At 48.9% G+C, this 27483-nt stretch overlaps 2 protein-coding genes across 6 annotated transcripts in view; one reads left to right on the top strand and one right to left on the bottom strand.

The window, feature by feature from the left end:
* The window catches only part of SELENOI (selenoprotein I), a 114581-nt gene that overhangs the window by 27831 nt on the left and 59267 nt on the right, over window positions 1–27483 (bottom strand). For 2 of the 4 annotated variants that reach the window (XM_081001057.1, XM_081001056.1), the window contains exon 10: window positions 22443–27001. The exons of the other annotated variants lie outside the window; for them this stretch is intronic. In XM_081001057.1, the coding sequence (XP_080857183.1) occupies window positions 26879–27001 (123 nt within the window). In that variant the 3' untranslated portion in view covers window positions 22443–26878. Of the gene's footprint in view, window positions 1–22442; window positions 27002–27483 lie in introns of those variants that run through there. 4 annotated transcript variants of the gene reach the window in all.
* On the top strand, window positions 9497–25067 carry LOC308474664 (sterile alpha motif domain-containing protein 12-like). 2 transcript variants are annotated; one of them, XM_081001240.1, is made up of 4 exons: window positions 9497–9806; window positions 15125–15275; window positions 18093–18384; window positions 20000–25067. In XM_081001240.1, exons 2-4 carry the CDS (start codon window positions 15192–15194, stop codon window positions 20002–20004), a joined length of 381 nt encoding a protein of 126 aa, XP_080857366.1. In that variant the 5' UTR covers window positions 9497–9806; window positions 15125–15191; the 3' UTR covers window positions 20005–25067. The 2 variants fall into 2 exon arrangements, with proteins under 2 accessions (XP_080857366.1, XP_080857367.1); XM_081001241.1 differs by having other exon boundaries at window positions 15101–15275.

The raw sequence follows: 27483 nt of genomic DNA, 5'->3' as shown, positions 1-27483 counted from the left end.
CGTGCGCTGCTCTGTTTCGCCAGAAGCGGCTTAGTCCTGCTGGCCACATGACCCGGAAGCTGTACGCCGGCTCCCTCGGCCAATAAAGCGAGATGAGTGCTGCAACCCCAGAGTCGGCCAAGACTGGACCTAATGGTCAGGGGTCCCTTTACCTTTACCTTCAAAGTAGATTAGCCAAAATGCTGAGTTGCTGAGGTCTGCCATGCATGATGCGCAAACTCTGCGGATCCCTAAGTGTGCCGACGTCTGTTGGCATCGGTTGCTGTGATGTTCGGGCTGAAGAAAGCTTTCGAAGCTCCCGATCGATCGACCAGGAGGGAGGGAACATGCCAGTTGGGCATGTGTCTCTGCCAGGGTCCTACTCGAGTGTAGGATGAGCTCCTGACAGATTCCTCCATTGTAGGGGGTTGGACTAGATGACCTTTGGGGTCCCTTCCAACTCGACACTATGATTCTGTGCTTTGAAAGCAATGAAAGTCTGAACAGAGACCTGCCAGGGTCACAGTACTGGCGGCAATGGTTTCCTGTCCTATTACAAGTGCAAAGCTGCATAAATTGTGCTATCACTAATTGCTGCTGCTGTGAAGGGTTATTTTGCATACATTTAAGCTCTAAGTTGAATTGTTACAGACATACTTGCCATGTTCCATTGCTGTTTAATTCCAACATTTACATTTCTCCCCTTCAAACTCATAACTGAGGATTCACACCCTTAACCCTAACCCTGCCCACAATTGCATGTTAGGGGACATTCGGCACAGAAACCTTTAAGAAGTTTCTGGGATTAATTGGCTGCAGCTGGCCGTTGCTATAAAGGAAAAAAGCTGAGTTTTGTAGCCTGCCTGCAGGAATAACACCCACCAGAGTTTGTGTTTATTGTTTAGTAATAAAGTCTTCGTTATAGTTTGGGTTTTTACACCTATGTCTCCTGGAGTCACTCTGTACTCTGCCACTGGCTGGAAATCCCCCTCCAACATTGCATTAATGGGAGTTATAAACAGATAATAGAATAAGATGAGTAATGTATGGCATCTGCAAAATGTGGATGAACAGTGCTCTGAACAAGGTTGATAGGTAGTTGAAGAATTTAAAACTGGAAAAACAAGAATCTGAAACTGACAGATCTGGGCTTTCTTTCTTAACAGGTTGGGAGCCCTGTCTGGGGAACTTTTTAATGTTTGATCTTTTATCGCATTTTTAATATTGTGTTGGGAGCTGCGCCCAGAGTGGCTGGGGAAACCCAGCCAGATGGGAGGGTATAAATAATAAATTGTTGTTGTTGTTGTTGTGGTTGTTGTGGTTGTGGTTGTTGGTAGGGCTTATATACCTCCCTATACCCAGAGGTCTCAGGGCGGTTCACAGAAAAGATCAACATAAAAACCACAATATATATAATCAGAATAAAAAACAACACCCCAATAACACACACATTTTAAAAGGGTATAGGATGTCCATTAGGTCAACCAAAGGCCTGGTTTAAAAGGAATGTTTTTGCTTGGTGCCTAAAGGTGTATAATGAAGGCGCCAGGCAAACCTCCCTGGGGAGAGCATTCCACAGATGGGGAGCCACTGCAGAAAAGGCCCTGCTCTCGTGTTGCCAGCCTCCAGACTTCTTGAGGAGGCACACGAAGGAGGGCCTCAGAAGATGATCTCACCAGATAAGGCAAGCCTGGAGATACAGAGTCAAGGTACAATAATCCCAACCCCTTGAGGACCAGAAGCTTGAAGCAGGTAGAGAGCAAGATGGTTTGTGAAGGTGGCTCAGGAACAGCCCCAGGAGGCTCTTCCCTTTACTCACTGGTCGTGACGTCCAGGCTGGCGATGCTGCTTGATGTGCCAGCTACCTCCCGGGGGACGCTCACCGTCTGGAGGAACTGCTGCACCTGCACAGAGTCTAAGGGTGCTGAGGACCCCGGGGAGAGCTTGAGGTAGGCAGCGCCACGGATCAGGCCTGGGGGAGAAAGCAGACAAGCATGGGCGCAGAACAACGCCTCCGCCCCTGCGCCATGCAGCTGGGCGAGAGCAGAGCCAGTGAGTTGTATGGGGGGGGTCCTGCCTCGGCACCCCCCACCCCGGGTGGCCCCTGGGTAAGTCAGCACACACTTCTTATTCCAGGTTGCTTTTTAAGAAATGGCTGGTGCAGCTTCAATGTTTTTCTTGTAATGACCTGTATGTTTTAATGTGTGTGTGTGTGTGTGTGTGTGTGTGCGCGCATATATTCAACACTTGGGCACAGGGCTAGATTTAGGTTTGATGAGGCCCTAAGCTACTGAAGGTAATGTGTCCAGCTGTTTTTTTGTGTTGAATATATGCTATATGTTACAGATAGGTAGCCGTGTTGGTCTGCCATAATCAAAATAAAAAAAATCCTTCCAGTAGCACCTTTAAGACCAACTAAGTTAGTTCTTGGTATGAGCTTTCGTGTGCAAGCACACTTCTTCAGAATTCTTATCCCATTATACATGACTAAGCCATTTCTCACCTTCTCACCCCTTGCCTTTTCCTGTAAGACCCATTACAGTCGTTAAGAGTCGTCAGCAGGCTCATCCCAGCTATCTGCCTATCTCCCATTCCCACCACCCTTCTGAGTAATACCCCTCCCCACCTTCTCACTATATAGAAGGATCTGGCAACTTCTGTTTCAGTGTATCTGAAGAAGTTTGCTTGCACACGAAAGCTCATACCAAGAACTAACTTAGTTGGTCTTAAAGGTGCTACTGGAAGGATTTTTTTTAATATGCTATATGGTAATTTTTGTGTTTTTTGTGTTGAATATATGTTTTATGGTAATTTATGGACCTAATGCAACGCGGGTGGCGCTGTGGGTTAAACCAGAGCCTAGGGCTTGCCGATCAGAAGGTCGGTGGTTCAAATCCCCACGACAGGGTGAGCTCCCGTTGCTTGGTCCCTGCTCCTGCCAACCTAGCAGTTTGAAAGCACGTGCGCTGCTCTGGTTCGCCAGAAGCGGCTTAGTCATGCGGGCCACATGACCCGGAAGCTGTACGCCGGCTCCCTCGGCCAGTAAAGTGAGATGAGAGCCGCAACCCCAGAGTCGGCCACGACTGGACCTAATGGTCAGGGGTCCCTTTACCTTTACCTCTGTGTGTGTGTGTGTGTGTGTGCATCTATTCGACACTTGGCCACAGGGCTGGATTTAGGTTTGATGAGGCCCTGTGTGTCCCCAGATGTTGTTGAACTACAACTTCCATCACCCCTAGCTAGCAAGGCCAGAGCTCAGGGATGATGGGAGTTGTAGTCCAACAACATCTGGGGACCCACAGGTTGAGAACCGCTGCAAGCCATGGGTAGGCAACCTAAGGCCCGGGGGCCAGATCTGGCCCAATCGCCTTCTCAATCTGGCCCACGACAGTCCTGGAATCAGCGTGTTTTTACATGAGTAGAATGTGCCCTTTTATTTAAAATGCATCTCTGGGTTATTTGTGGGGCATAGGAATTTGTTCAGCCCCCCAAATCTAGTCCAGTCCCACACAAGGTCTGAGGGACAGTGGACCGGCTCCCTGCTGAAAAAGTTTGCTGACTCCTGCCCCTCAGCTACTGAAGGTAATGGGGCCCTTTATATGTCCAGCTGTCCTTTGTCAACAACAAATTGTCACTGTTTTTTGTGTTGAATATATGCTATATGGTAATTTATATGGTATCTAAAGTCATTTGCACATAACAAAATATGCATTTTATCAAAGTAATCGTTGAACTGAAACACAATTAAGAAGAAGTATGTTTTTTGGGGGGGGCAAAAGAGTGGGGCCCTAAGCTATAGCTTGTTTAGCTTATACGTAAATCTGGCACTGCTTGGGCAGGAAGAACCAGATGCACAAGTATAAAATGGGGGACATCTGGCTTACGATGTGAAAAGGATCTAGGGGTCTTAGCAAACAGACCACAACCTTAACATGAGTCAACCGTGTGATGCGGCAGCAGAAAAAGCTGAAATTTGAGACCCCAAGTTCCGCCACTGCCTGCATTGCAGGGGGCCAGACTGGGCGGCCCCCGGGGTCCCTTCCAACGCTAGGATTGTGTGAGACCTTATGGAATGTGGGTGTTTTGATTGGGGGCGCATGACTGGGCAGAGGCAAGCAAGGAGGTAGGATGTGCCTCTCTTCAGCAATGTGCCTTGGACTCAAAGGAGGAGAGGTCTGTTTGGCCATCCAGGGGCAGGATCCTGCCCCAGCTGAACCTATACTGAGTCCAGCCCTGCCTCTGAGGGTCCCTTTTCACTCACCAGCTTGTCTCTTGACTCGGGGCCCACAAGAATCGACACCCTCCGAGCGACTTCTGAGGCACTAGGAGGAAAGAGAGGCGAGACCTTAAGGTTGTGCCAGAAAGTGGCCTTTCGTGAACTGGAACCCAGTTTCACAGATGCACAATGCATTGGGGCCACATATACCATACATTTAAAAGTGAGGGGACGCGGGTGGCGCTGTGGTCCAAATCACTGAGCCTCTTGGGCTTGCTGATCGGAAGGTCAGTGGTTCGAATCCCCGTGATGGAGTGAGCTCCCGTTGCTCTGTCCCAGCTTCTGCCAACCTAGCAGTTCGAAAGCACACCAGCGCAAGTAGATCAGTAGGTACCACTCCGGTGGGAAGGTAAATGGCATTTCTGTGCGCTCTGGCTTCCGTCACGGTGTCCCGTTGCGCCAGAAGCGGTTTAGTCCTGCTGGCCACATGAGGCAGAAAGCTGTCTGTGTACAAATGCCGGCTCCCTTGGCCTGAAAGTGAGATGAGCGCCGCAACCCCATAATCACCTTTGACCGGACTTAACCGTCCAGGGGTCCCTGACCTTTTACCTTTACCTCACATTTAAAAGCACATTCCCCCACCCCCACTCCAAAGAACAATCCTGGGAAGAAAGTCCTTCTTTGCGCAGCGCATAAACTATGGAACTCCCTCCCACAGTGATGGGCATCTGGTTGGCCACTATGAGAACAGGATGCTGGTCGAGATGAGCTGCGGGCCTGATCCAGCAGGCTCTTCTTATGTCCTTAACTATGGTTTAACCCTCAGAGAGCTACAATTCCCTGCACCCTTAAACTACAGTTCCCAGGACTCTTTGTGTGGTGGGGGAAGGCTTTAAGTGCATGGTGTGTGTACAGGCTCCATTTTCCCCTCTTCTATGGGGCGCGTGTCTCCCGCTTCAGCCCTTGTTTTGGGACTGAAATGAAAAATTTAAGGTCTTATATGTATAATAAATGTTCATAAATGTACCAATCTAGCATGTACATAGATATGGGGACCACATGTCTGGAGCACCACAGGAAGACCGCCCTGAAACCATTTTGACTCCTTGAAACTATTTTGACTCCCAAACTGGCCAAATGTTTTCCCTGCAAGGAGGGAGGGGGTGAGGGAACCTTCTCATTGTCTCAGGAATTGGGAAATCACCATCTCAAAGAAATGGGCAGACTACCAGGAAAGGTAATCACATAAGGCATCATCAGATAACCTGGCAGACAGGAAAAACAAGAACATTCAAATTTCTGCTGTAGACCGCCTTTTCTGTGATATAGGTATGATGTTTCTGGGGGTGGTCTTGGACTCCAAGGTGGGCAATTTAAAATGTCTATATAAGGGCGGACACACCTGGGTTCTGGGTTCCTCCTCCTCCTCCTGCGTGTGAAGGGGGCAGCCTGTTGCAACAGATCAATAAAGATCAGCCTTCCTAGCTGCTTTGCTTCTCAATATTCTCTGGTTGGCCTCTGTTATTTTCTCCGACTGATGGAGAACCTGCAAAGGACTTTACAAGGGCTCTTGTGTCCCCCATAAGGGAATAAGGGCAGGTTTTTGTTTATTACAGGACCTACAAGCCTTCCTTGCCAGCCTCCTTGGGATCAAGACTCTGCTCACACAGACTCATCAACCTGAAAGGCAACATATCCCTAACAGGACATCTCAGAGAGCAAACATCCTTTGCAGGAAGATTTACATGTGTTTCTTCCTGGCTTCTGGAAGGGCAGGATGTGTCCCCCGCCCTGCATGCAAAGCTCAGTTTTTTGCAGAAGAGGTGGGGCAGCCCTGGTGGTGTTGGGGAAGGCCTGGCGCGTTTTCCATGGGGCAATCCTTGAAGGGGGTCAAGGGGGGGGGGAGCAAATTTGGGTTCCTGTGAGTCAGCATCCTTTGCAAGGTGGCCGGTTCCCTTGATACTCTGGGCTTACCCACAAGGGTCATAATCCTGGGGACAGGCGTTCTGTGAAGCCCCCCGGCCTGCGTCAAGGGGTCCCCATTGGGGATCACTCTCAGCACACCCCACCACCAAGCCACAGCCCCCCAGGATGTCTGGGGAGGCACAGCCACACCAGTTAAAATGACTCAAAGCTTTGTAGTAAGGATAACTTGGCTTCAACCTCCATCGGCTCCAAAGCCCTTGGCCAGAACCTACACAGTTCTTTTTTTCTTTTAACAGTCCCCGCCCCCCCCCCCCGAATTTCCAAGTTATTAACAAATACAAAAGAGAGAAGAACATAGAAATGTGAGGAATTGGTAAAAGATGTTTGGAAGTCCGAAAGAGGGAGGGAAGGAGGTCGGTGCTTTGTGTGGGCAATGTTTTAAGTTATGGATTTGTGTAATTAAAATGTAATGAAATATGGAAAACTCAATAAAAAAATGGTTAAAAAAAACAAAAGAGAGAAGAACAAATTTCTCAAACATATACGAATAAGGGATTCATAATTCGGATTTGGGTAGCCAGATTCTGTGTGATTGCCATATAACTTAGGGAACAATCTGTGCTATTATAATGATAAAGGTTTTAAATGATAATTTTAGGTTATATATTAGTGACTAAGCTTTAATTGATATATTTTTTAACTGTTGCTATATCTGTATTGTCCCTGTTATACCTAATTGCAAATTCAAATGTATCCCTATTGTGTTTTATGACTTCCTCGATATTGTATGTGGGCTGGAATTGGTCTGTGACCGAAATAATAAAACTCAATTCAGGGATTCATCAAAATCGAATTCCCTTTCATTTTTTTCATTATTTATATGTGCCGCACATAAATGTAACAGCAGCAGCAGCAACAGCAACAATTCACAGCAGTGGCTTTGAGATATGAGATCATCAAGTACAGCAATTTTAATCAAAATCTGACATGCAGTAGGGTTTTTTTGTTTTGTTTTTTACAGAATTGTGGTGATCCGTCATGGAACAACCCCACTGAAGAAGGTAACTGGTTGCCTAGCCCTCCTTACTGGTTGCAAAGGGGGCCCCCATAACTGCTCAAGTTTTAGAACCCCCCCCCAAATGTAGGGGGAGGAGAACGCCCTGGGGGAGAATCAATGCAAGAGGCTTACCGCGGGGGCTTCATCTCCATCCCAAGCAACTCCCAAAATCAGGGGCAGGCAGCTTGCAAGCAGCACAGAGAGGGAAGGGACCATGGCGATGTCTGAGTGGTCCAGCCTGCCAGAGAGCATCCCTGGCCAGGTGTCTTCAGCAGGCTGCACCTGGTATCGGGCATGCAAATGTTTGTTCTGGGTGTCCGAGATCCAGGCAGGATGCAGCCCCAAAGCTTGTGTGCTCAAGGTGGGAGCTCCTTGTAGGCGGGGCTAGAGCACAGGTGTGAGTGGTGGTGGGAGGGGCAATGGCACTGGAGCCAGGCTGGGCTTGGCAAAAGAGAATATTATTAGCGAAGAATTGGAAGAAACAGGATTTTCGAACCACCAACCTTCCAATCAGCAAGTCCTAGGCTCTGTGGTTTAACCTACGGCGCCACCCACGTCCCACAACATATATAAAGGTAAAGGGACCCCTGACCATTAGGTCCAGTCGTGACCGACTCTGGGGTTGTGGCGCTCATCTCGCTTTATTGGCCGAGGGAGCCGGCGTACAGCTTCCGGGTCATGTGGCCAGCAGGACTAAGCCTTTTCTGGCGAACCAGAGCAGCGCACGGAAACGCCGTTTACCTTCCCGCCGGAGCGGTACCTATTGATCTACTTGCACTTTGACATGCTTTTGAACTGCTAGGTTGGCAGGAGCAGGGGCCGAGCAACGGGAGCTCACCCCGTCGCGGGGATTCTGATCGGCAAGTCCTAGGCTCAGTGGTTTAACCCACAGCGCCACCCGCGCCCCTCCACAACATATATATATATAAAACACAGTAAAATACCAAAAATTAAAAACTTCCCAATACAGGGCAGCCTTCAGATGTCTTCTAAACATTATGCAGTTCTTTAATTTACCTTTGCTAGCGCTGGGTGCATTTTAAATGTTGGAGGCACTCCATGTTTCCGAACACCAGTTGCTGGAAAGTGTAGGAGGAAAGAGTTGTTCTTGTGCTTGGATCCTGCCTGTGGGTTTCCCACGCGCAGCGTCTCAGCCACTGTGAGAACAGGATGCTGGACTAGATGGGTCCCCCTTGGCGTGATCCAGTGGAATCTTATTACGTTCTTACTGAACCTCCAGGTCCAGAGGCACTCTATCTGGATTCCTAGGTTCTTGGGGGCATTTGACCACTTGTGTGAAGAGGATGCTGGACTAGATGGGCCGCCTTTGGCCTGATCCTGCAGGCTCCCCTGATATTCACCAGAACTCATTTAAATGGCAGTACTGTAATAAACAAAAATCTGCCCTTATTCCCTTATGGGGGACACAAGAGCCCTTGTAGAGTCCTTTGCAGGTTCTCCATCGGTTGGATAAAATAACAGAGGCCAGCCAGAGAATATTGAGAAGCAAAGCAGCTAGTAAGCCTGATCTTTATTGACTGTTGCAACAGGGTGCTCCCCTCACACGCAGGAAAGGAGGAGGACCCAGAACAAAGGTGTGTCCGCCGTTATATAGACATTTTAAATTGCCCACCTTGGAGTCCAAGTCCACCCCCAGAAACATCTTACCTACATCACAGAAAGGGTGGTCTACAACAGAAATCTGAGTGCATTGTTTACCTCCTGTCTGGCAGGTTACCTGTTAAATGTCACTTGATTGGATTGCCCGGGGAGCCTGGCTAGTCTTTTGTAATGACAAATACTTAGTTCCTGAGCCAGGTCACAGGCTCACACCCTGTTCATATCTTAAATGTGCCCTTAAGACAGGATTTGTGAGGAAAGAGACAACGGGGAGGTTTTCCACTTTGACCTTGCAGAGAAATATTTGAGGTCAATTTGTTCAGGACTTTTTTTCTGTGGGGTTTCAGACATGTGGTTTATATATTTATGTACGTGTTTGCTTGGTACATTTATGAACATTTATTACATATCTAAGACCTTAAAATTCGTATAACAGTGCTCACAGCTTTTGGATATACAGTGCAGTAATAAGAGAGAATGAGCAAAGGGCCTTCTGTTCCTCAGGGATTACGGTAATCAGAGTTTCTTCCTACACCCCAAGAGATTTGAAGCAAAGTTTCCTTTTCGCAATCTAGAGACATGGTGGTTGGGCTATTCACTTAAACATTGCCCTGTCATTAAAAGGGATGTGATATTGTGCGCCCACACACATGGGTGTGTGCATTGAAGATTGTGCACGAGTGAAACTCGGGTGCTTATCAGATTACGCAAACTTTCGCATGCTGGGGGAAGAGGAGAAGGAGAGCAGCCTTCTAGCAGATTTCTGCAACACTCGCTCTATCAGGAACACGAAAGGGCATGTCGGTGGCTTGGCAGCAAGCCAGGAGACAGAGTCCGATCCTGCCTGGGCCTGAACTCCAGGGAGGCAAAACAGCTGAGATCATTTCCGAGGCAGGTCTGGAGACGGGCAGGAGGACCGGAGAGATCTTCTGCGGTGGGGGGCACAGCTGAACGAAGCCCCCGGAGCCTTCGCTGGGGACGGATGAGACAGCTGGAGTGGGGAGGCAGGTGAGTTCACAGGCTGCAGCCTGTCAGGAGTCGACCGGATGCTCAGCCTGTCCCCCATGATAACAATTTGTTGTTTAGTCGTGTCCGCCTCTTCATGACTCCATGGACCAGAGCACGCCAGGCCCTCCTGTCTTCCACTGCCTCCCGCAGTTGGGTCAAACTCATGCTGGTGGCTTCGAGAACACTGTCCCACCATCTCCTCTCTTTCGTCCCCTTCTCCTTGTGCCCTCCATCTTTCCCAACATCAGGGTCTTTTCCAGGGAGTCTTCTCTTCTCATGAGGTGGCCAAAGTCTTGGAGCCTCAGCTTCAGGGTCTGTCCTTCCAGTGAGCACTTGGGGCTGATTTCCTTAAGAATGGATACGTTTGATCTTCTTGCAGTCCATGGGACTCTCCAGAGTCTCCTCCAGCACCAGAATTCAAAAGCATCCATTCTTCGGCGATCAGCCTTCTTTGATGGTCTTTATGTATGACAACAATAGACCATTTTCCACATCTATTTTTGGCCCTGGAAATGTCTCAGGATCCAGCTGGGCAGTGAGAGGCTCCTCTGCAGAGGCCCCTCCCTCAAATGGAGGGGTTTCATTTCATTTGGCAGCTCAGGGCAGCTCAGACTCCCCCTGGGTCCTGGGGGCTGCTTGAGATGTGCGTGCTACTCAGGACAACCTGCGCTGCGCAGCCTGTGCTATCAGAATTTTAAGGTCTCAAATATAGAATAAATACTCATAAATGCGCACATGTCTAAATACATGATCTGTTGTAAACAAAATCTGCCCTTTCCCCTTATGGGGTATCCAAGAGCCCATATAGAGTCCTTACGTAGGTTTCCTATTGGTGGGAGAAAATAACAGAGGCCAACCAGAGAATATTGAGAAGCAAAGCAGCTAGTAAGCCTGATCTTTATTGATCTGTTGCAACAGGGTGCTCCCCTCACACGCAGGAGAAGAGGAGGAGGAACCCAGAACGATGGCGCGCAAGGCCTTATATAGACATTTTAAATTCCCTGCCCTGGAGCTCAAGACCACCCCTCCATACATCATACATACATCACAGAAGGGGTGTAACCCAAGACCACCACCCACAAACATCATACCTACATCACAGAAGAGGTGGTCTACAACAGAAATTTGAATGTTGTTGTTTTTCCTGTCTGCCAGGTTATCTGATAATGCCTTATCTGATTGCCTTTCCTGGTAGTCTGTCACCCTTTGAGATTGTGATTTCCCAATTCCTGAGACTATGGGAAGGTTCCCTCACCGCCTCCCTCCTTGCAGGGAAAACATTTGTTCAGTTTGGAGTAAAAATGGTTCCAGGTTGGTCTTCCTGTGCTGATCTATGTACATGCTTGGTTGACACATTTATGAACATTTATTATATATATAAGACCTTAAATATTATTATTACAGAACCACGTGTCTGAAAAAGTATGGGAGAGCAATCCCAATGACCTAAAATATTCCTTGCAGGAAGGGAGGCAAATGGGGAAAGCCTTCTCATTGTCTTTTCGCTGGGAAATCCTGTCTTAAGGGAGTATTTGAGTATTTGTGTAGGAATAGGGTGATCCTGCGACCTGGACTGAGGAACTAAAGTATTAACCATCGCAAAAGAATGGCCAGGCTGCCCAGGTAATGCAATCAGTGACCATTATCAGGTATCCTGGCAGGCAGGAGTTCTGTTGGAGACCGCCTCCTCCTGTGATGTATGTATGACGTTTTGGGGGGTGGTCATGGACTCCAGGGTGGGCAATTTCAAAAGTCTGTATAAAGGCTTGCACACCATTTTTCTGGGTTCCTCCTTCCTCCTGTGTGTGGGGAGCGGGGACCCTGTTGCAACAGAGTAATAAAGATCAGTCTTACTAGTTGCTTTGCTTCTCGATATACTCTGGTTGGCCTCTGTTGTTTTCTCCTAACAATAGGGAACCCACTTAAGGACTCTATACAGGCTCTGGAATACCCCATAAGGGAAAGGGAGCAGTTTTTCTTATAACAGCCTGTAAGCAGCTGAGGTCACAGAAACATAACATTGTAGGGTTGGATGGGACTGTTAGGATACTGCTGGGGAGATGGTGGGGGGCATTTGACAGGCCCCCAGCTGGCTCCAGCCACCAGCCAGAAGCCAGGCAATCTCCACTTCTCGGAACAGCATCAAACAGCGACTCAAGCCTCAGAGACGTTCAGAAGCTGAGCATGCTCTAGTCAGCAGAGTGAGTAACTTCTCACAACGGAAGTGGCGGACAGAGACATGTGCAAGCATTATTTACAGGCGTTTATTCCACATAGTTCAGGAACAAAGGAAAAACATGTCTGCTTCCCTTCGTGTCCAGCAAAACAGCAATATAGCAAAAGCAATATACAACGGAAGTTCCCAGCAGACTGTGCTGGAAATATTAACAGGCATGTGACACACAACAGTCATGCCTGTTCCTTTGAAGGTGGAACAGAAATATATCCTAACAGGGACCCTGAGGGCCATCTAGTCCAGCCCATTGTAGCTCAAGAATCCCTGGCAGGTGGCCATCCAATCTCTGCTTAAAGACCTCCAAGGAAGGACAGTCCCCCAGCTTCCGAGGGAGACCGTCCCACTGTTGATCAGCATTTGCAGGCAGTTAATAATAATAATAGTAATAATAATAATAATAATAATAATAATAATAATAATAATTTATTTATACCCCGCCCATCTAGATGGGTTTCCCCAGCCACTCTGGGCGGCTTCCAACAAAATATTAAAATACAATAGTGCGTCAAACATTAAAAGCTTCCCTAAAGAGGCCTGCCATCAGATGTCTTCTAAAAGTCTGGTAGTTGTTGTTCTCTTTGACATCTGGTGGGAGGGCGTTCCACAGGGCGGGCACCACCACCGAGAAGGCCCTCTGCCTGGTTCCCTGTAACCTCACTTCTCGCAATGAGGGAACCGCCAGAAGGCCCTCGGCGCTGGACCTCAGCGTCCGGGCAGAACGATGGGGGTGGAGACGCTGCTTCAGATATACAGTACCTAAGGATATGCCTGCACACACAAACACAGTAACACAAAAGTGTGTGTGTGGAGAGGGAGAGAGAGGGAAACAATCAGTCAACTTTGCTTAGTGCCCATTTGAAAAACAAATGCATCCCCCGGGATGTTCCGTCTTAAGCCTTTTAGCTTGCAGCAGCATGAACGGTGCCAATAATAATAATAATAATAATAATAATAATAATAATAGTAATAATAATAATAATAATAATAACAATAATAATAATTAATACCGCGCCCATCTGGCTGGGTTTCCCCAGCCACTCTGGGCAGCTTCCAGCAAAATATTCAAATGCAATAAAATACAATGCTGGGGTGGGTTTGGAGGTCAGCATCAAAAGGTGGCAGAATTTGGAAACTGGAGGTGTGTAACGAATGTCAGTAAATAAGCTGCGGTTGGATGATACCCAGAAGTTTCAAAAGGGAGGGAGGTTGGATGGCAAAAAAAGGATGTGGGTAGAGCTTTGGCAGCACAGAAATAGCAGGAAAACAACCATTTAGTGCTTATCAGAGTGGCTCGTGTTTGACTAAGGTGTTGGGTGTGAAGCAGGGACCAGCCAGAGGTCTAATAAAAGATTCCAGGAAACAGGAAGGGGAAAGGAGAAACTTGACCCTGCCTAGCTGAACTGTGGAACTCCCTGCCACAGGAGGCAGTGAGGACCAATTCATGGAGTAGGAGAGGGCTATTGATGGCTGCTCGCCACAATGGCTGTGCTTTGCCCATCACGGTCAGAGGCAGCAACGCTGCTGAATGCCAGTGTCTGGAAACTGCAGGAGGGGAGAGTTGCTCTTGGGTTCGGATCCTGCTAAGGGGCATTCAGTCAGCTGCTGTGATGACAGGAGGCTGGACTAGGTGGACCGCTGGCCTGTTCCAGCAGGGACTTATTATGTTATAGATACAGGTAGGTAGCCGTGTTGGTCTGCCGTGGTCGAAACAAAATAAAAAAATTCCTTCCAGTAGCACCTTAAAGGTAAAGGGTCCCCTGACCATTAGGTCCAGTCGTGGCCGACTCTGGGGTTGCAGCGCTCATCTCGCTTTACTGGCCGAGGGAGCCGGCGTACAGCTTCCGGGTCATGTGGCCAGCAGGACTAAGCCGCTTCTGGTGAACCAGAGCAGCACACGGAAACGCCGTTTACCTTCCCGCTGGAGCGGGACCTACTCATCTACTTGCACCTTGACGTGAGCAAGTCCTAGGCTCTTTGGTTTAACCCACAGCGTCACCCGCATCCCTTCAAATTGCAAAGGGGAGTAGCACCTTAGAGACCAGCTAAGTTTGTTATTGGTATGAGATTTCGTGTGCATGTACACTTCTTCAGATACATGTTATAAACGCCATCTCCAATTCCTCGAAAGATTCCATCAACAGTGTCTCCGAAAATTTTTACACATCCCTTGGGAAGACAGGCGATCTAATGCCAGTGTACTGGAAGAAGCAAAGCTCCCCAGTGTTGAAGCAATGATTCTTCCACATCAACTTCGTTGGGCTGGTCATGTTGTTCGGATGCCTGGTGATCGTCTTCCAAAGCAACTACTTGAAAATTGAAAGTGTTATGCTGGTGGTCAACAAAAGAGGTTTAAAGACACTCTCAAGGCAAATCTTTAAAAATGTAGTATAAACACTGACAACTGGGAAACACTGGCCTGCGAGCGCTCCAGTTGGAGAACAGCCTTGACCAAAGGTGTCCTGGGTTTTTAAGACACTCGAACTCAGGACGCAAGGGAGAAACATGCTAAGATAGGGACACTCGAACTTTGACGACACTCAGACTCAGGACAAAAGGGAGAAACATGCTCACCATGATCAACTCTCACCCGAAAACCAATATCCCCACTGTGGAAGGATGTGTGGCTCCAGAACTGGCCTCCACAGTCGCTTATGGACTCATTGTTAAAATCATGTTTATGGAAGACGACAATCTTCTTTGGCTATGAGGGATTTCCAAAGAAGAAAGAAGATTATGTCAACCATCAAAAAGGGACTGGAGTCACTGGGGCAATCCAGCCAGATGGGCAGGGTATAAATAGCATTATTATTAGTAGTAGTATTAGTGTTAGTTTTATTACCACCACCACCACTGATAAACCAGTAATTCACTCGCTGTTTGAGGCTGCTTTAGAGGGGAATGTTTGGCAGCTGACTTGGGAGGGTGTCCCCTCCCCCTTTTTAGCTCTCTCTGTTACAGCCCTTTGCATTTACTCAAAAAGTGTCCAGGGGAACACCAGCCTCTGATGGGGCACAGCTCAGGTGTCTCTGTTTCCACCCCTTCCTCTTTCTCTGCTTAGATCTCTTTCCCACCTTGTCTGCAGGTAGCCCCTCACCTGCTGCCGCCACCTTGCAGCCTCTGACCCCTGCCTCTTCCACCGCCGCATCCTCATGGAGACCAGTCCCGGGAGCGGCTTGGTGGGGGTCCTGAATGGCCTGGCAGCTCAGCTGGGAGAGCCTGCAATAGCAGACACGGTGAGTGCGTTTATTCTACGCCAACCTCTTAAGGCAGCCTTCTCTCAGAATATCCCAATACCCTCCCCATTTGAAATTTGTCAAGCCACTGGGAGCAAATCTTTCAATGGCGATGTCTTAAAGTCCTTCAATGCATCACGGAGTTTATCTACAGAACTCCCTGCTGCAGGAGACAGTGATGGACACCAACTTAGGTAAAGGTAAAGGGACCCCTGACCATTAGGTCCAGTCGTGGCCGATTCTGGGGTTGCGACGCTCATCTCGCTTTATTGGCTGAGGGAGCCGGCGTACAGCTTCCGGGTCATGTGGCCAGCAGGACTAAGCCGCATCTGGCAAACCATGCGCTGCTCTGGTTCGCCAGAAGCAGCTTAATCATCATCATCATAATAATTTATTATTTATACCCCACCCGTCTGCCTGAGTTTCCCCAGCCACTCTGGGCGGCTTCCAATCAAGTGTTAAAAACAATACAGCATTAAATATTAAAAGCTTCCCTAAACAGGGCTGCCTTCAGATGTCTTTTAAAGATAAGATAGGTGCTTATTTCCTTCACATCTGAAGGGAGGGCGTTCCACAGGGCGGGCGCCACCACTGAGAAGGCCCTCTGTCTGGTTCCCTGTAACCTCACTTCTCGCAATGAGGCCACATGACCCAGAAGCTGTACGCCGGCTCCCTCGGCCAGTAAAGCGAGATGAGCGCTGCAACCCCAGAGTCGGCCACGACTGGACCTAACGGCCAGGGGTCCCTTTACCTTTATTATATATATAAGACCTTAAATTTTTTATTTCAGTGGTGAAAGCCACTCCATGGGGTGCCCTCAGGGGTCTCCTGGGGTCTGCACCCGCCCTGTCTGATTCAGATTGGGCCTCTTGCCTCTGCAATGCCCTCTCATTCAGCCATTGGGTAAGGTCGATTCCTGCCCTCCTTGTTCCTGATGTAGATCTTCAAATCCCCCTTTTCCCCCTGGAGGGAGGTGCGGTGTTTTTTTGTGGTTCACCTCGGGTGCCCAAATGTCTTGGGTCCGCCCTGCTCTCTCACTCAGATCCTCCTTGCGGGTTCCCATCATGGGCATCTGGCTGGCGCAGTGAGGACTGTGAGACTAGATGGGCCTGATCCAGCTGGCTCTACTTATGTGCTTAAAGATCAAGTTTTGCTAAAAGGGAGGATGCAGAGTGTGTGGATTTCAAACCAAAAATAATTTAGGGTGGTGGCAATAAATCATAGAACTGTAGTGTTGGAAGGGACCCCTGGGGGTCATCTAGTCCAACCCCCTGGAAGGCAGGAATCTCAGCATGCAGCCCCCCACCCAATTTGAAACCCTACTGAACCTTACTTAGCTTTGCAATTCTGCTGGCAGTTTTATAGCTGCACCAAACAGCCACTTCTTCTATTGCTGCTTGATGAATTGCTTGCGTCACCCTTTGCAATAACTGTTACTGACATCTTTATTATTCTGTACAGTGATATTATTCTTGAACAGGCATCCCCAAACTCGGCCCTCCAGCTGTTTTGAGACTACAATTCCCATCATTCCTGACCACTGGTCCTGTTAGCTAGGGATGATGGGAGTTGCAGTCCCAAAACAGCTGGAGGGCCAAGTTTGGGGGTGCCTGTTCTTGAGAATAAATAGAAATATACAAATGGAGGGGAAGATGGCATTTGAATGCTTGAAGCAGGGTTTTGAGCTCTAAGGCCAACTCTAAGGCAAGTTTCTGCTCTATAACCAACTCTTAGCATTTGTTTTTATCTTCTCTTCCATTTTATTTCTTAACTCCTTTTAGTGCTTCGCTTTGTTGTTTTAATTTATTGTTTTATCTCATTGTTTTATTGTTCTAACTCCTCTAAACTGTGAGGCTGCCTGAAGCTGGGCTGAGCACTTTGCTAGGCAGTGCCAAGCGCAAGGTCGAGCCAAAGTTTACAAGATACTAGTTATAAATTAAGGAAGAGAAACATCTTGATTATCAGAACTGTTGATGAGCGAGCCCAGGTGGCAGCTGCAGAGAGTCTCCAAAACGCCCCCTTCTGCTGGATGGCACTCATGCCAGACTCGTGAATTCAAGTCCGCCACATTTGGAGATAATTGATTTCTGCAAACTGCCGGCGAATAATCATAATTATTATGGTACTTACTAGAAAGAACTGCAAAGATCTGGGAATCATGCCAGATTCGTTAATCAGCTCCCCACAACCCCGAAGGAGACAGAGCAAAATCACACATTATTTTCTCCAAAAGGAGGAGAGTAAGAGGGAGCTGAATGAGACTGAATGAGCTGAATAAGGGAAGCGGGTGGCGCTGTGGGTTAAACCACAGAGCCTAGGGCTTGCCAATCAGAAGGTCGGCGGTTCGAATCCCCACGACGGAGTGAGCTCCCGTTGCTCGGTCCCTGCTCCTGCCAACCTAGCAGTTCGAAAGCACGTCAAAGTGCAAGTAGATCAATAGGTACCGCTCCGGTGGGAAGGTCAACGGCATTTCCGTGCACTGCTCTGGTTCGCCAGAAGTGGCTTAGTCATGCTGGCCATGTGACCCAGAAGCTGTATGCTGGCTCCCTTGGCCAATAAAGCGAGATGAGCACCGCAACCCCAGTGTCGGCCACGACTGGACCTAATGGTCAGGGGTCCCTTTACCTTTATCTTTAAGAGGGAACTGAATGAGGCCCTTCCTCCTCCCCCCACTGTTCTGGATTGGTCAACTCATCTTAAAGGGCTCCAAAGAAAAGGCTAGTTTTTTTACTTTATTATGTCCGTGCTTGAGGTTGGATGGGATGAATTCAAAAGCGGAGGGCAGAGAAATCAGCATGCCAAACTTCTGCCCTGCAGGGCTTGGAGGAGGACTTGGAAGAGGAGGGCCAGGTGAGGCGGCCAGTGGCCCAGTGGACCGTCTCGGAGGTCTGCTCCTGGCTGAGCCGAGGGTCCCTGGGGGCTCAGGGGAAGCCCCTCCTGGAAGCGGCACACAGCCACGCCATCTCCGGAAAGGCCCTGCTGCGCCTGACGGACGAGACGCTGGAGCGCATGGGGGTTGCGCCCTGGAGCTTGCGGCAGGAGCTGTTGCGCGAAGTCCTGCACCTCCGCATTCAGCAGGAGATGAAAGACTTGCTGGACATTACAGGAGGTGAGGACGGGCACCCAAAGCAGGCGGGGAATCGCACGGGTGCCCCATAACTGTCCCCATCTACTGGGTGCTTACTGGGACTGGAACGGAAGCAGAATGTGTAGGGTTGGGGGTGGGGAGACCGAGGGCATTGATTTATTTAATAAAATGTATCCCTGTTAACGGAGAAATCTGAGGGCTCCCTTGGACCAAAAACAAGGACACCAGCCAGGAATAGCAGAGCAAAAGAGCAGCCAGGAGGCTTGGTCTGGATTGAAGACTGTCGCGACAGGACTCCCACCTGCCACCAGGTGGAACAAGATGCAAGCCCCTAACAAGAGAGAACCCAAACTTTTATTAGCTGCTAATCCCCATGTTACACCCCCCCAAACTACATCACTAATACATCATGGTTACATCATGAAAGGAGCGGTCTGGTGGCAGGAATCTGAGCATCCTGGACCCTGCCCCATGGTTCCCCTTGCCCTCCACCAAACACCCATCAAGTGGAACAAAAGAGATATTTCCCTGTTTTCCAGCCAAGTTAATCCCACCCTTTTGTCTTCATCTGGGTTTGTTATTTCTGGAATGGCCACCTGTCTGGCACTCAGGTATCAGGATGCCAGGGATTATCCCTCAGGCAGAGGGGCTGCTGAGTAGCTGAGCTCACATGTCCATAGGAATTTCTGAAGTTTTCCCAGTGAGCCAGTACATAGATGCATTTATCAGTGAATTCTTACATTTGGTATCGTACGGCAGAGGCCCTTTGAATAGACAGGAAGAAACTGTGATGAAGTGTTTTGTGGGGACAAATCACAAAAGTCACAAAAGCGACTGTGCTGATTTTGGCAGTGGGCTGCATGTCCATGACATCTGCTGGAGGGGCAACACCCCCCCAACCTATACATAAATTCCTGCAACAACCCCCACATAATAAATTTTAATTTAAGTTTTAACGTTATAAGGGGGAAATTACAGAAGGAAAAATAATAAAGAAAACACACACACACACAGAGAGAGGATACCAGGGGACTAAAGAAAGCATTTTGCAGCATCAGTGCAGACATGGAACATGAATTCTGCAGAATATTGCTCGAGCTTAACAAATAAGCATTTGGAAAGGAAAATTCTGCAGTGATTACCAGTACATACGCTGAATGCAAGGTGGATCCAACAGAAACATTAATCTTAATTCCCTTGCTTTTGTATCATGTGTGCAACCGTAAGAATAGAGCTGTAATGAAACGTGGTAAGATAAAATAAAATATAAAAGCATGGGTGTGTAATAAAATTTATACACTGTTAGATTATTTGAAAAGACCCTCAAAGCGGCTTACAAAACAGACAAAACAATGAAATGATCAATTAGAAAGATTAACACTTTGGAAAGTTTAAATAACAATAGGCTACAAAGAGGTTAAAACTCGCATCAACTTTCTAAGCATCTGGATAGGCAGATGTTTTATTTAGTGGGTGCCGAAAAGAGGTGCTGCCAGTCTGAGTTCTTAAAATGTGGAGCGGGTGTTCATCGCACCTGTAGCAGTGCCAGTTCCGCCGACGGAAGTGTTTTAATAAGCGGTCTTGCAATATTTCTGAAGGAAACGAAACAACCCCTTCTCCGTTCTTCCACACACAGCGTGATCGAGGGAGGCCCGCTGTCAAGTGAGCTGCTCTGTCTGGGGTGCAAAAAAAGGAACACGTTTTGGTGCCAGCCTTTGGCTGCAACTGGACCTCCGAGCAGGACGGTGGAGCCCAAAGCCCAGTGCCAGGCCAGGCTTCAAGAACTGCAGAATGGAAGGAGCTGGGGTTTGGGGTTTGGACTCGGCAGTTTGCAGCCCCGGGGGCAAAGGCTTTCGTGGCAGAATGTGGGTTTTCTCGGGGAAGGGGGCTGGCCCCCATGCCTGTAGCCTCCTAGGGGCCTCCTGCAAACATCTGGTCAGAGGAGGATGGCCCACGCTTCGTAGGTGTGGGGAAGGGTTGCAGCCCAGCAGTGGAAGTTATGTTGCTAGGCATGCAGAAGGCAAGAGGCTCAACATCTGGAGGCTGCAGGCTGGGGGGGGGGGGATCCCTGCAGAGATCCTGCCAGTCAAAGTGGGCCATACTGAGTTAGGTGGACCAGGCGTCTGACTGATTTGCCGAGACGTAAAGCTACGAAACTGTCGTTTGAGAAAGTATTTGTCATTTTGAATTCGACAGGACTTGCTTCCTGGAAGCCCAGTACAGTGGTACCTTGGGTTACAGACGCTTCAGGTTATAGACACTTCAGGTTACAGACTCCGCTAACCCAGAAATAGTACCTCGAGTTAAGAACTTTGCTTCAGGATGAGAACAGAAATCGTGCTCCCGTGCCACGGCAGCAGCAGGAGGCTCCATTAGCTAAAGTGGTGCTTCAGGTTAAGAACAGTTTCAGGTTAAGAACAGACCTCTGGAACGAATTAAGTACTTAACCTGAGGTACCACTGTATGATGCTACAAATAAAACAGATACATAACCTATTTCCTGCTCTGCAAAATTAAATCAACTTTTATTACAGTGCACCATACAGAAACATTACTTTAGTACATGTGTAGGTAAACTAAGGCCCGGGGGCCGGATCCGGCCCAATCGCCTTCTAAATCCAGCCCACGGACGGTCCGGGAATCAGCGTGTTTTTACATGAGTAGAATGTGTTTTTATTTAAAATGCATATCTGGGTTATTTGTGGGGCATAGGAATTCATTAATTTTTTAGTCCCCCCCCCCAATAAAATATAGTCCAGCCCCCCACAAGGTCTGAGGGACAGTGGACCAGCTCCCTGCTGAAAAAGTTTGCTGACCCCTGCTTTAGTATATATGAGGCTGAGTCCTTGCGTGTTTAAATTCCTTTATCTTCGCAAGCTTGACGTGTGCAGCAGGGACTGTTGCTGGAGCTGGGATGTTGCACTGCAGAGAGTTGTTCAGCCACAAGGTGGTGAGCGAAAGAAACCAGCAGGCAGAGAACGTGAGGATTAGGAACCACCACTGCATTTAAGGCCTTCTCACGTCTCTGCACCCCATTCTAAAAAGGCACCCCCACACTTAAAATAATAGAATCAGAGTTGGAAGGGACTGCAAAGGTCATTTAGTCCAACCCCCTCTGGCCAAGACCAAGGTCCCTTCGCAAATTCCTCTTTGGTCTTCACCGGTGTCTCAAAACCCACTCTGCTGATCCTCAGCCTCCTTGGCCAGCCTTTGAAAGGCATTTGACTCCCCGAGTAGCACTTAGGCATTCCACAGGGCAGGCGCCACCACCGAGAAGGCCCTTTGCCTGGTTCCCTGTAACTTGGCTTCTTGCAGGGAGGGAACCACCAGAAGGCCCTCGGTGCTGGACCTCAGTGTCCGGGCTGGATGATGGGGGTGGAGACACTCCTTCAGGTGAACACACCTGAAGCTCCCAATGGGCTATGGGAACACACACCACAGAGATGGCAAACACTTTCCAAGCAGCAAGACAAGCTATGAGCCACCCTCTCTCTGGCTTCCCCTAAGCCCAGAAAACAACAGGAGCAAGGATCTCGCCTGGTGGCTTAGGACCAGGCCGTCTGAAACAGTATTTCCCCCATATGAACGAGCCCAAGTTTTGAGATCTTCAGGGGAGGTTCACTTGGCAGGTACGCCTCGGTGGCTGTTCCCAGGGCAACTTTGGAACTCCCTTCCTAGAGAAGTCAGACGGGCTCCCTCCTTGTCTTTCCACCGTCAAGAGAAGATCTTGTTCCGACAGGCCTTTCTTGGGGAACTGTTTTTTTAAAGGAAAAAGCTTTTAATAGTGCTGTTTTTATTATCAATAAATTTGTTTCTTGTACTGTTTTAATTCTATGAAGAATTAAAACAATATTAAGACCTTGAGTCCAGGTCTGGGGAAAAGGAATCATCATCATTAACATCATCACCACCATGATCTTTCTCCCCAGCCAGTCCTAGCAACCTGATCAGAGTATGGTGGCAGAAGCTGCATCCGTTTTGGTAGCTTCCAGTCACTAATTCAGCACTTGCAAGAGCAACCCCCCTCCCCAAACTGTTTCCACAGCAGAAATACCCACAGAGATGAGGAGACACAGATGTTAAAAAGCATGGGAAATTTTTTAATTGAAGTTTTATTTCATAATAGGTTCTCTTTTTTTGAAGCTTTGTTGTTTCCGTTTTTAAATACAATAAATATTCACCAATAGCATTTCATGGAATGGAATCCAAATCCATTTGCAAGACTGTCAACCTCGAACAATGTACATATGAGACAGACATGAATCCTGATGGAAGCGTGAAGAAGGGGTGGCGAAGAAATCTGCCGCGAGAAATGTACAGGTTTCCTATTGCAATTTTCTCTCGCTAATAATAATTATGGTCTGTACAGTCCGTTTGCTTTGACACAACCCAGCCCTTGGCAGAGTCTGGCGCAACCGGTGCTTTGCAGAATACCGGCCAGAGAGACCGCCCCCCCTTTCGTCCGAGGACGGTCCTTCCTGGCAGAGAGAGCACCAACGAGGCCCAAGGGACTGAACATTCGCCCTCATATTTAGCGGGGGACAAAAGAAGCAGCAAGCAAAGCTACTCATTCAAAATGTGACCCCCTAACCCAGTAGAATACAATACATTGGAGAGAAGGAAGGATTCCAACCTCACCTTTCACGTGATAGCTTAAAAATCAGCTTCTAAAAAAAGAAAGATCGCCAGGGCCACAGAGACCCAGAAGGTAAACTGGTCCAAAATGCATGCATGGTTCATCCCCGTTCCCAATTGCCTGCAATTTCAGAGTAAGGCTGTAACGCAGAGAAAAGGTTTCGGCTACTTTCCTCCCCAACCGCAAGAGATCTGAAATGTGCAGTTGAAGCCTTCCAGGTGAGAGCTCTCGAGTCCTGTCTAAAGGGGTGAGCTCTGAACCGAGAGCCCCCTTTCCAATTCTTGGGGGGGGGGCAAAGATGCTGTCCAACTTGCTGCATGGGGAAGGCGAAGAAGGCCTGAACTACACCGGCAGGGCGTGTGTCTGTCCTACGCAGAGAAACAGACCAATCCAAGATAGCAGTGGAGCCCGTTGAGTTGAGAGACTGCAAACAGGAGTATCTAAGTTTGGGGTGAGAAACCTTGGGGGGCCCCCATATCTTGCTGGACTCCTGCTCACATCACTCTAGACAATGCTGGCTGTGGCTGATGGCAGCAGGAGTCCAGCAAGATTGGGGGGCCACACAATTATTCCCCACCACTGCTCTAAGTTATCACGAAGTATCTTACTTCCTAGGATTGCTTTTCAAATGAAAATGGCACTTTGGAATAGCTGCCCAGCCCCACACACATGACCTGTACACCCACAGCTGTGGCGGCTCATGCACCGAACACCCTGCTCTGAAATCAAGGCGGGGGGGGGGGGCAGCCGAGGAGCAGCTTGGGTTGCAGGCCAGCTCTCACTCAGCCGCCAAGCTGTTTGCATCCAGCTCCGATTCATCTTATTCAAGCCTGCATTTGGGCTTGGGGTGGGGGAAGAGAGGTGCTTCTGCAAAGCACAGGGACTTTCTACATCTAGACCTCTCTGCCTGCCAGGGAGTTTCTGAGCAACAGGGAAAGCTGGCTGTGTCTCTGTGCAAACCACTGCTTGGACTACAGGTTGCTACTACCCAAGCCTGAACCTTGCAGGATTGCAGGGCACTGATTTGGGGTGGGGTGGGGTGCTGTGCCGCTCCCCGCAGCTCCTTTGCCCACGCCTCCGGAGAACTGCGTCTTAAAAGGTTGAGCCAACCAGCAGCGCATCCGCAGCTACACAGGCAGCAGTAGTGAATCAAGGCAGAGAAAGGAAGATTTCGCTCTCAGAACATACAAAAACGCGGGACAGTGATTTCTGACGGCGACAAAGGACTGCAAAATGTGGAGCAAGTAGTTTAAGGAAGTGTCACGAGCGCTGCCTCCGATGCCCCTTTTAGTTGCAGAGGGAATATCGGGAGGAGAAGACGGGTTTGGGTTCGGAGAGGACTCCTCAAAGCGTTTTTACAATCACCTGCTGAGAGTGGCAGCGGGCACACATTCACCTCTTCAACATGCAATACCTTTATTTCGAAGAATATTTGAGATGAACACAAAAAAACCCTGATGCCACCAACACCCGAGACAGAAATAATAATGGTTAAATGGTGTGTCGGAGTCCCTCCCAGATTGCCAAATGAGCTTCAAACAATAAAGATGGCGAAACAGCAGAAATTAAACCCGTTTCCGCAGCTGAAGATGCTACGCTGTACTCCCTTTAACTTGGACAACTACTTTTCCAACATTCTGCTTAAGACAGCCGACCTTTTCTCCAACTTGAGGCAAATCTTCTTAAGGCACCAGGTTCCTTATCAAGAAGCCTAGATAGGTAAGGGAAGCAGAACCAGGTTTCTTTTGAGAGGCGACAGCCAAGCAAAGCCTGCCTTGGGAGACGCCAGGAAGTTAACACCTTTTGTCCTTTCGTCCACTCAGTGCTGGCCTGGCCCCCTCTGGACGTGCGCCTTGGAGCATGGACGATGTTTCCAAGGCAGCACGTCAAGGAATGATTTAGTGAGTCACATCATTATCGTCATCTCGTCTTATGCCGTCAAGGCCTGTGCAATTTTGCTGCCAGTTACTGTCAATTTGAGAACCCCTGCTTCCAAAGCAAAGACAGAAAGTAAAGAGGAACACATGTTCTCACAATGATTCATTAGTCAAACACACACACACACACACACACAAAATAAAGGAGACCCTCCCTCTGACTCAGCCGCCTCCAGAATTGGAAACCGGCTCTGGGGTGGGTCTAACTCAGTGCACCAAAATTATCAACTGATTGCTGCATTTCATTTCGGCTGTGATAGTGTCAAGTATTCAAAGCACGTCTCATTTCCTCTGTACACCCAACTTTTTCTGTGCAAAATCATTTAATTAAAAAAAAAAAGTGAGTGAGTGAGAGAAGTCTCCCCATTCCCCATCTCTGGTTCACCTTTTATAGCCATGAAAACATTCACCAAACAAGCGAAGAATGAGAACCTGTTTCTGTTTCATCACCCATGCCCAGAGGCCAGTGCTCTTTCCTGCTGGTTTTTTGAGAGGTGCCTCACTAAGGGTCAGAACAAGCTCCTCCCTTGCTCATCAACACACCAAAAGAAATTAAAAAAGGCATTTAAAGTCAGGTGTGGGAAGAAAACAGAAGGGGGGAAAAAGATCTATTTACAAGGGGCTGGAGGCAGAAAAGAGCACTGGCTCCTGGGTTTTCACATTGCTTGTTGACATAATGATTTAAGCTTACGAAAAGAAAGGTTAAATAGTCATTTCACAATTCCCATTTCTCTCTCTCCCCAGAGTGGAATGTGTCATCCACAAGAGCGGGTCGCCCCCTCTCATTTTAGGAGCAGAAGCCATAAGCAGCCCCTGCCCTCGGAATTATGTAGGAACATCCTTTGCTGTGATTGGGTTTCCTCCAGGTGCCACCGTTCCAAAAAAGTTGGGTTTCGGCTGCCCTCTTCATACCAGGACGCACAGGCGTACCCACCCCAAACACAAGGCTTGTTCATGAAATTAAACAGAAGGAGGGAGGGGGAATCAGCGCAGACTTCACCACCACACAGTTCAAGCACGGTTAGGATGGCTGAACACAACATTTGGGTAACAAACACAGAGGAAAGCCACCTTCAGCTACTAGAGCTGGGCATGGAGGCAAACACCGAGTTCGTTTGTCGTTTCGATGAAAGGAGATCTCGATTATTTCCTCTAGAGGGAAGCAGAGCTACTCGGAATGGACCCGCACGGACAGGTTATACGCCCGACAAAAGAGTTCTTGGAAACGGCCGGTCTCCGTCCCCCACCCCAAAGGTTATCCTACAGAAGAGTGTCGTTTGCCGCAACGTAATCCTGCCGGAAATGTGAAGGAGGGTTGCAGCTTTGCTCTCCAGAGCCGCTCGGACAGGGTGGGCTGGAAGGCTCCTCCTCCGTTGAGTGGAGACAGCATCTGCCTGCTTCAACATCTGGTTTGGCCATGTGGAAGCCACAACAGGGGTGGGTGGGAGGAGAGGAGGAAGTGAATGGAAGGATAATATAACCTACATAGAATAGTCACATTTTCACTGTGTGATTACCGCCACCAAAGCCCCTTACTTAAAGCAGGTGATTTGTTCAAGCTACACACAAAAAACCCCTCTTGCGTGGCTGGGTCCACGGAGAGCGGGCCACGCTGCCCTCAGCGTAACCTGAAGAGGTGTTGCGGCAATTGTGTGGCTTCAGAGACGCCCCTGGCGCCCGTCTGTGGTTTTTTGGGTGTCTCCCTTGAGAGTTCTGGGTGGCATGGACCCATGCTTGGTCTGGAAGCATCATGCTGGTTCAGGACATGTTCGCGGTGGTTCAGCCCCTGCCCAGCCACCTGCGCATCCATGAGAGAGGCGGTGCAAGAAGGGTCTGTCCCTCTGCAAGGCTGCCAGGCTTCATTGCCACCCAAAGTGGGTCAAATTTTAGTTTCGTGGTGATGGCTGCAGTGTATTTACATGGGGGGGGGGGGGGGCTGCGTTCACAGAGCCCCTGCAGGCGGTGGGCCAGATTTCTTCTCTCCCGCCTCCACGTCTAGTCAATCGGAGCTGGGCTTTCGTAGAGAGAAGGGGCGGATGTTGAAGTGCTTGCTCAGCTGGCTCACCTGGGAGGGGGAGAAAGCAGAGGTAGAGAGAATGGGCAAGGTGAGGGGGGTGTTGTTGCAGGAAAGCAGACCCCTGACCATGGCCCCCTCCCCTCCAAGCCCCATCCTTCCTTCTCCTCTGCCTGCCTTCAAATTCTACATATAACGCTCCACTTACTCCTCTGCTCTGCCCACCAATTTGCCCCATATCTCTTTCCTCACCTGCTCTGCTCCTGGGCAGAAAGATGGGGAAGCAGCACCTCAGCTGTGATTCCTGCCTTGCAGGGGGCTGGAGTAGATGGCCTTTGGGGGTTCCTTCCAGCCCAACAATTCTAGGACTCTTATCTGCTTTTGTTGCCCCAGAGCATCATCCTACGTCTCCCTTTTCCCTCCCAGGGGCAGATTCTAGCTAATATGAAGGCGATGGATTCAGATTGGTTTGCCCAGAACTACATGGGCAGGAAGTCTAAGGTAAGGGGCCGATGTTGGCAGTTTTGCTGTGA

This window comes from Podarcis pityusensis (genome assembly GCF_964106645.2).
Source record: "Podarcis pityusensis genome assembly, chromosome: 3".
NCBI lineage: Eukaryota > Metazoa > Chordata > Lepidosauria > Squamata > Lacertidae > Podarcis > Podarcis pityusensis.
This window is presented reverse-complemented; position numbering and strand designations above follow the sequence as displayed.

What these genes read in the sequence shown, in the direction of transcription:
- LOC308474664 (XM_081001240.1), top strand. Translation starts at nt 15,192, where the DNA reads ATGGAGACCAGTCCCGGGAGCGGCTTGGTGGGGGTCCTGAATGGCCTG. An exon ending in AGCCTGCAATAGCAGACACG is followed by an intron (nt 15,276 to 18,092) that starts GTGAGTGCGTTT and finishes TCTGCCCTGCAG; the next exon opens with GGCTTGGAGGAGGACTTGGA.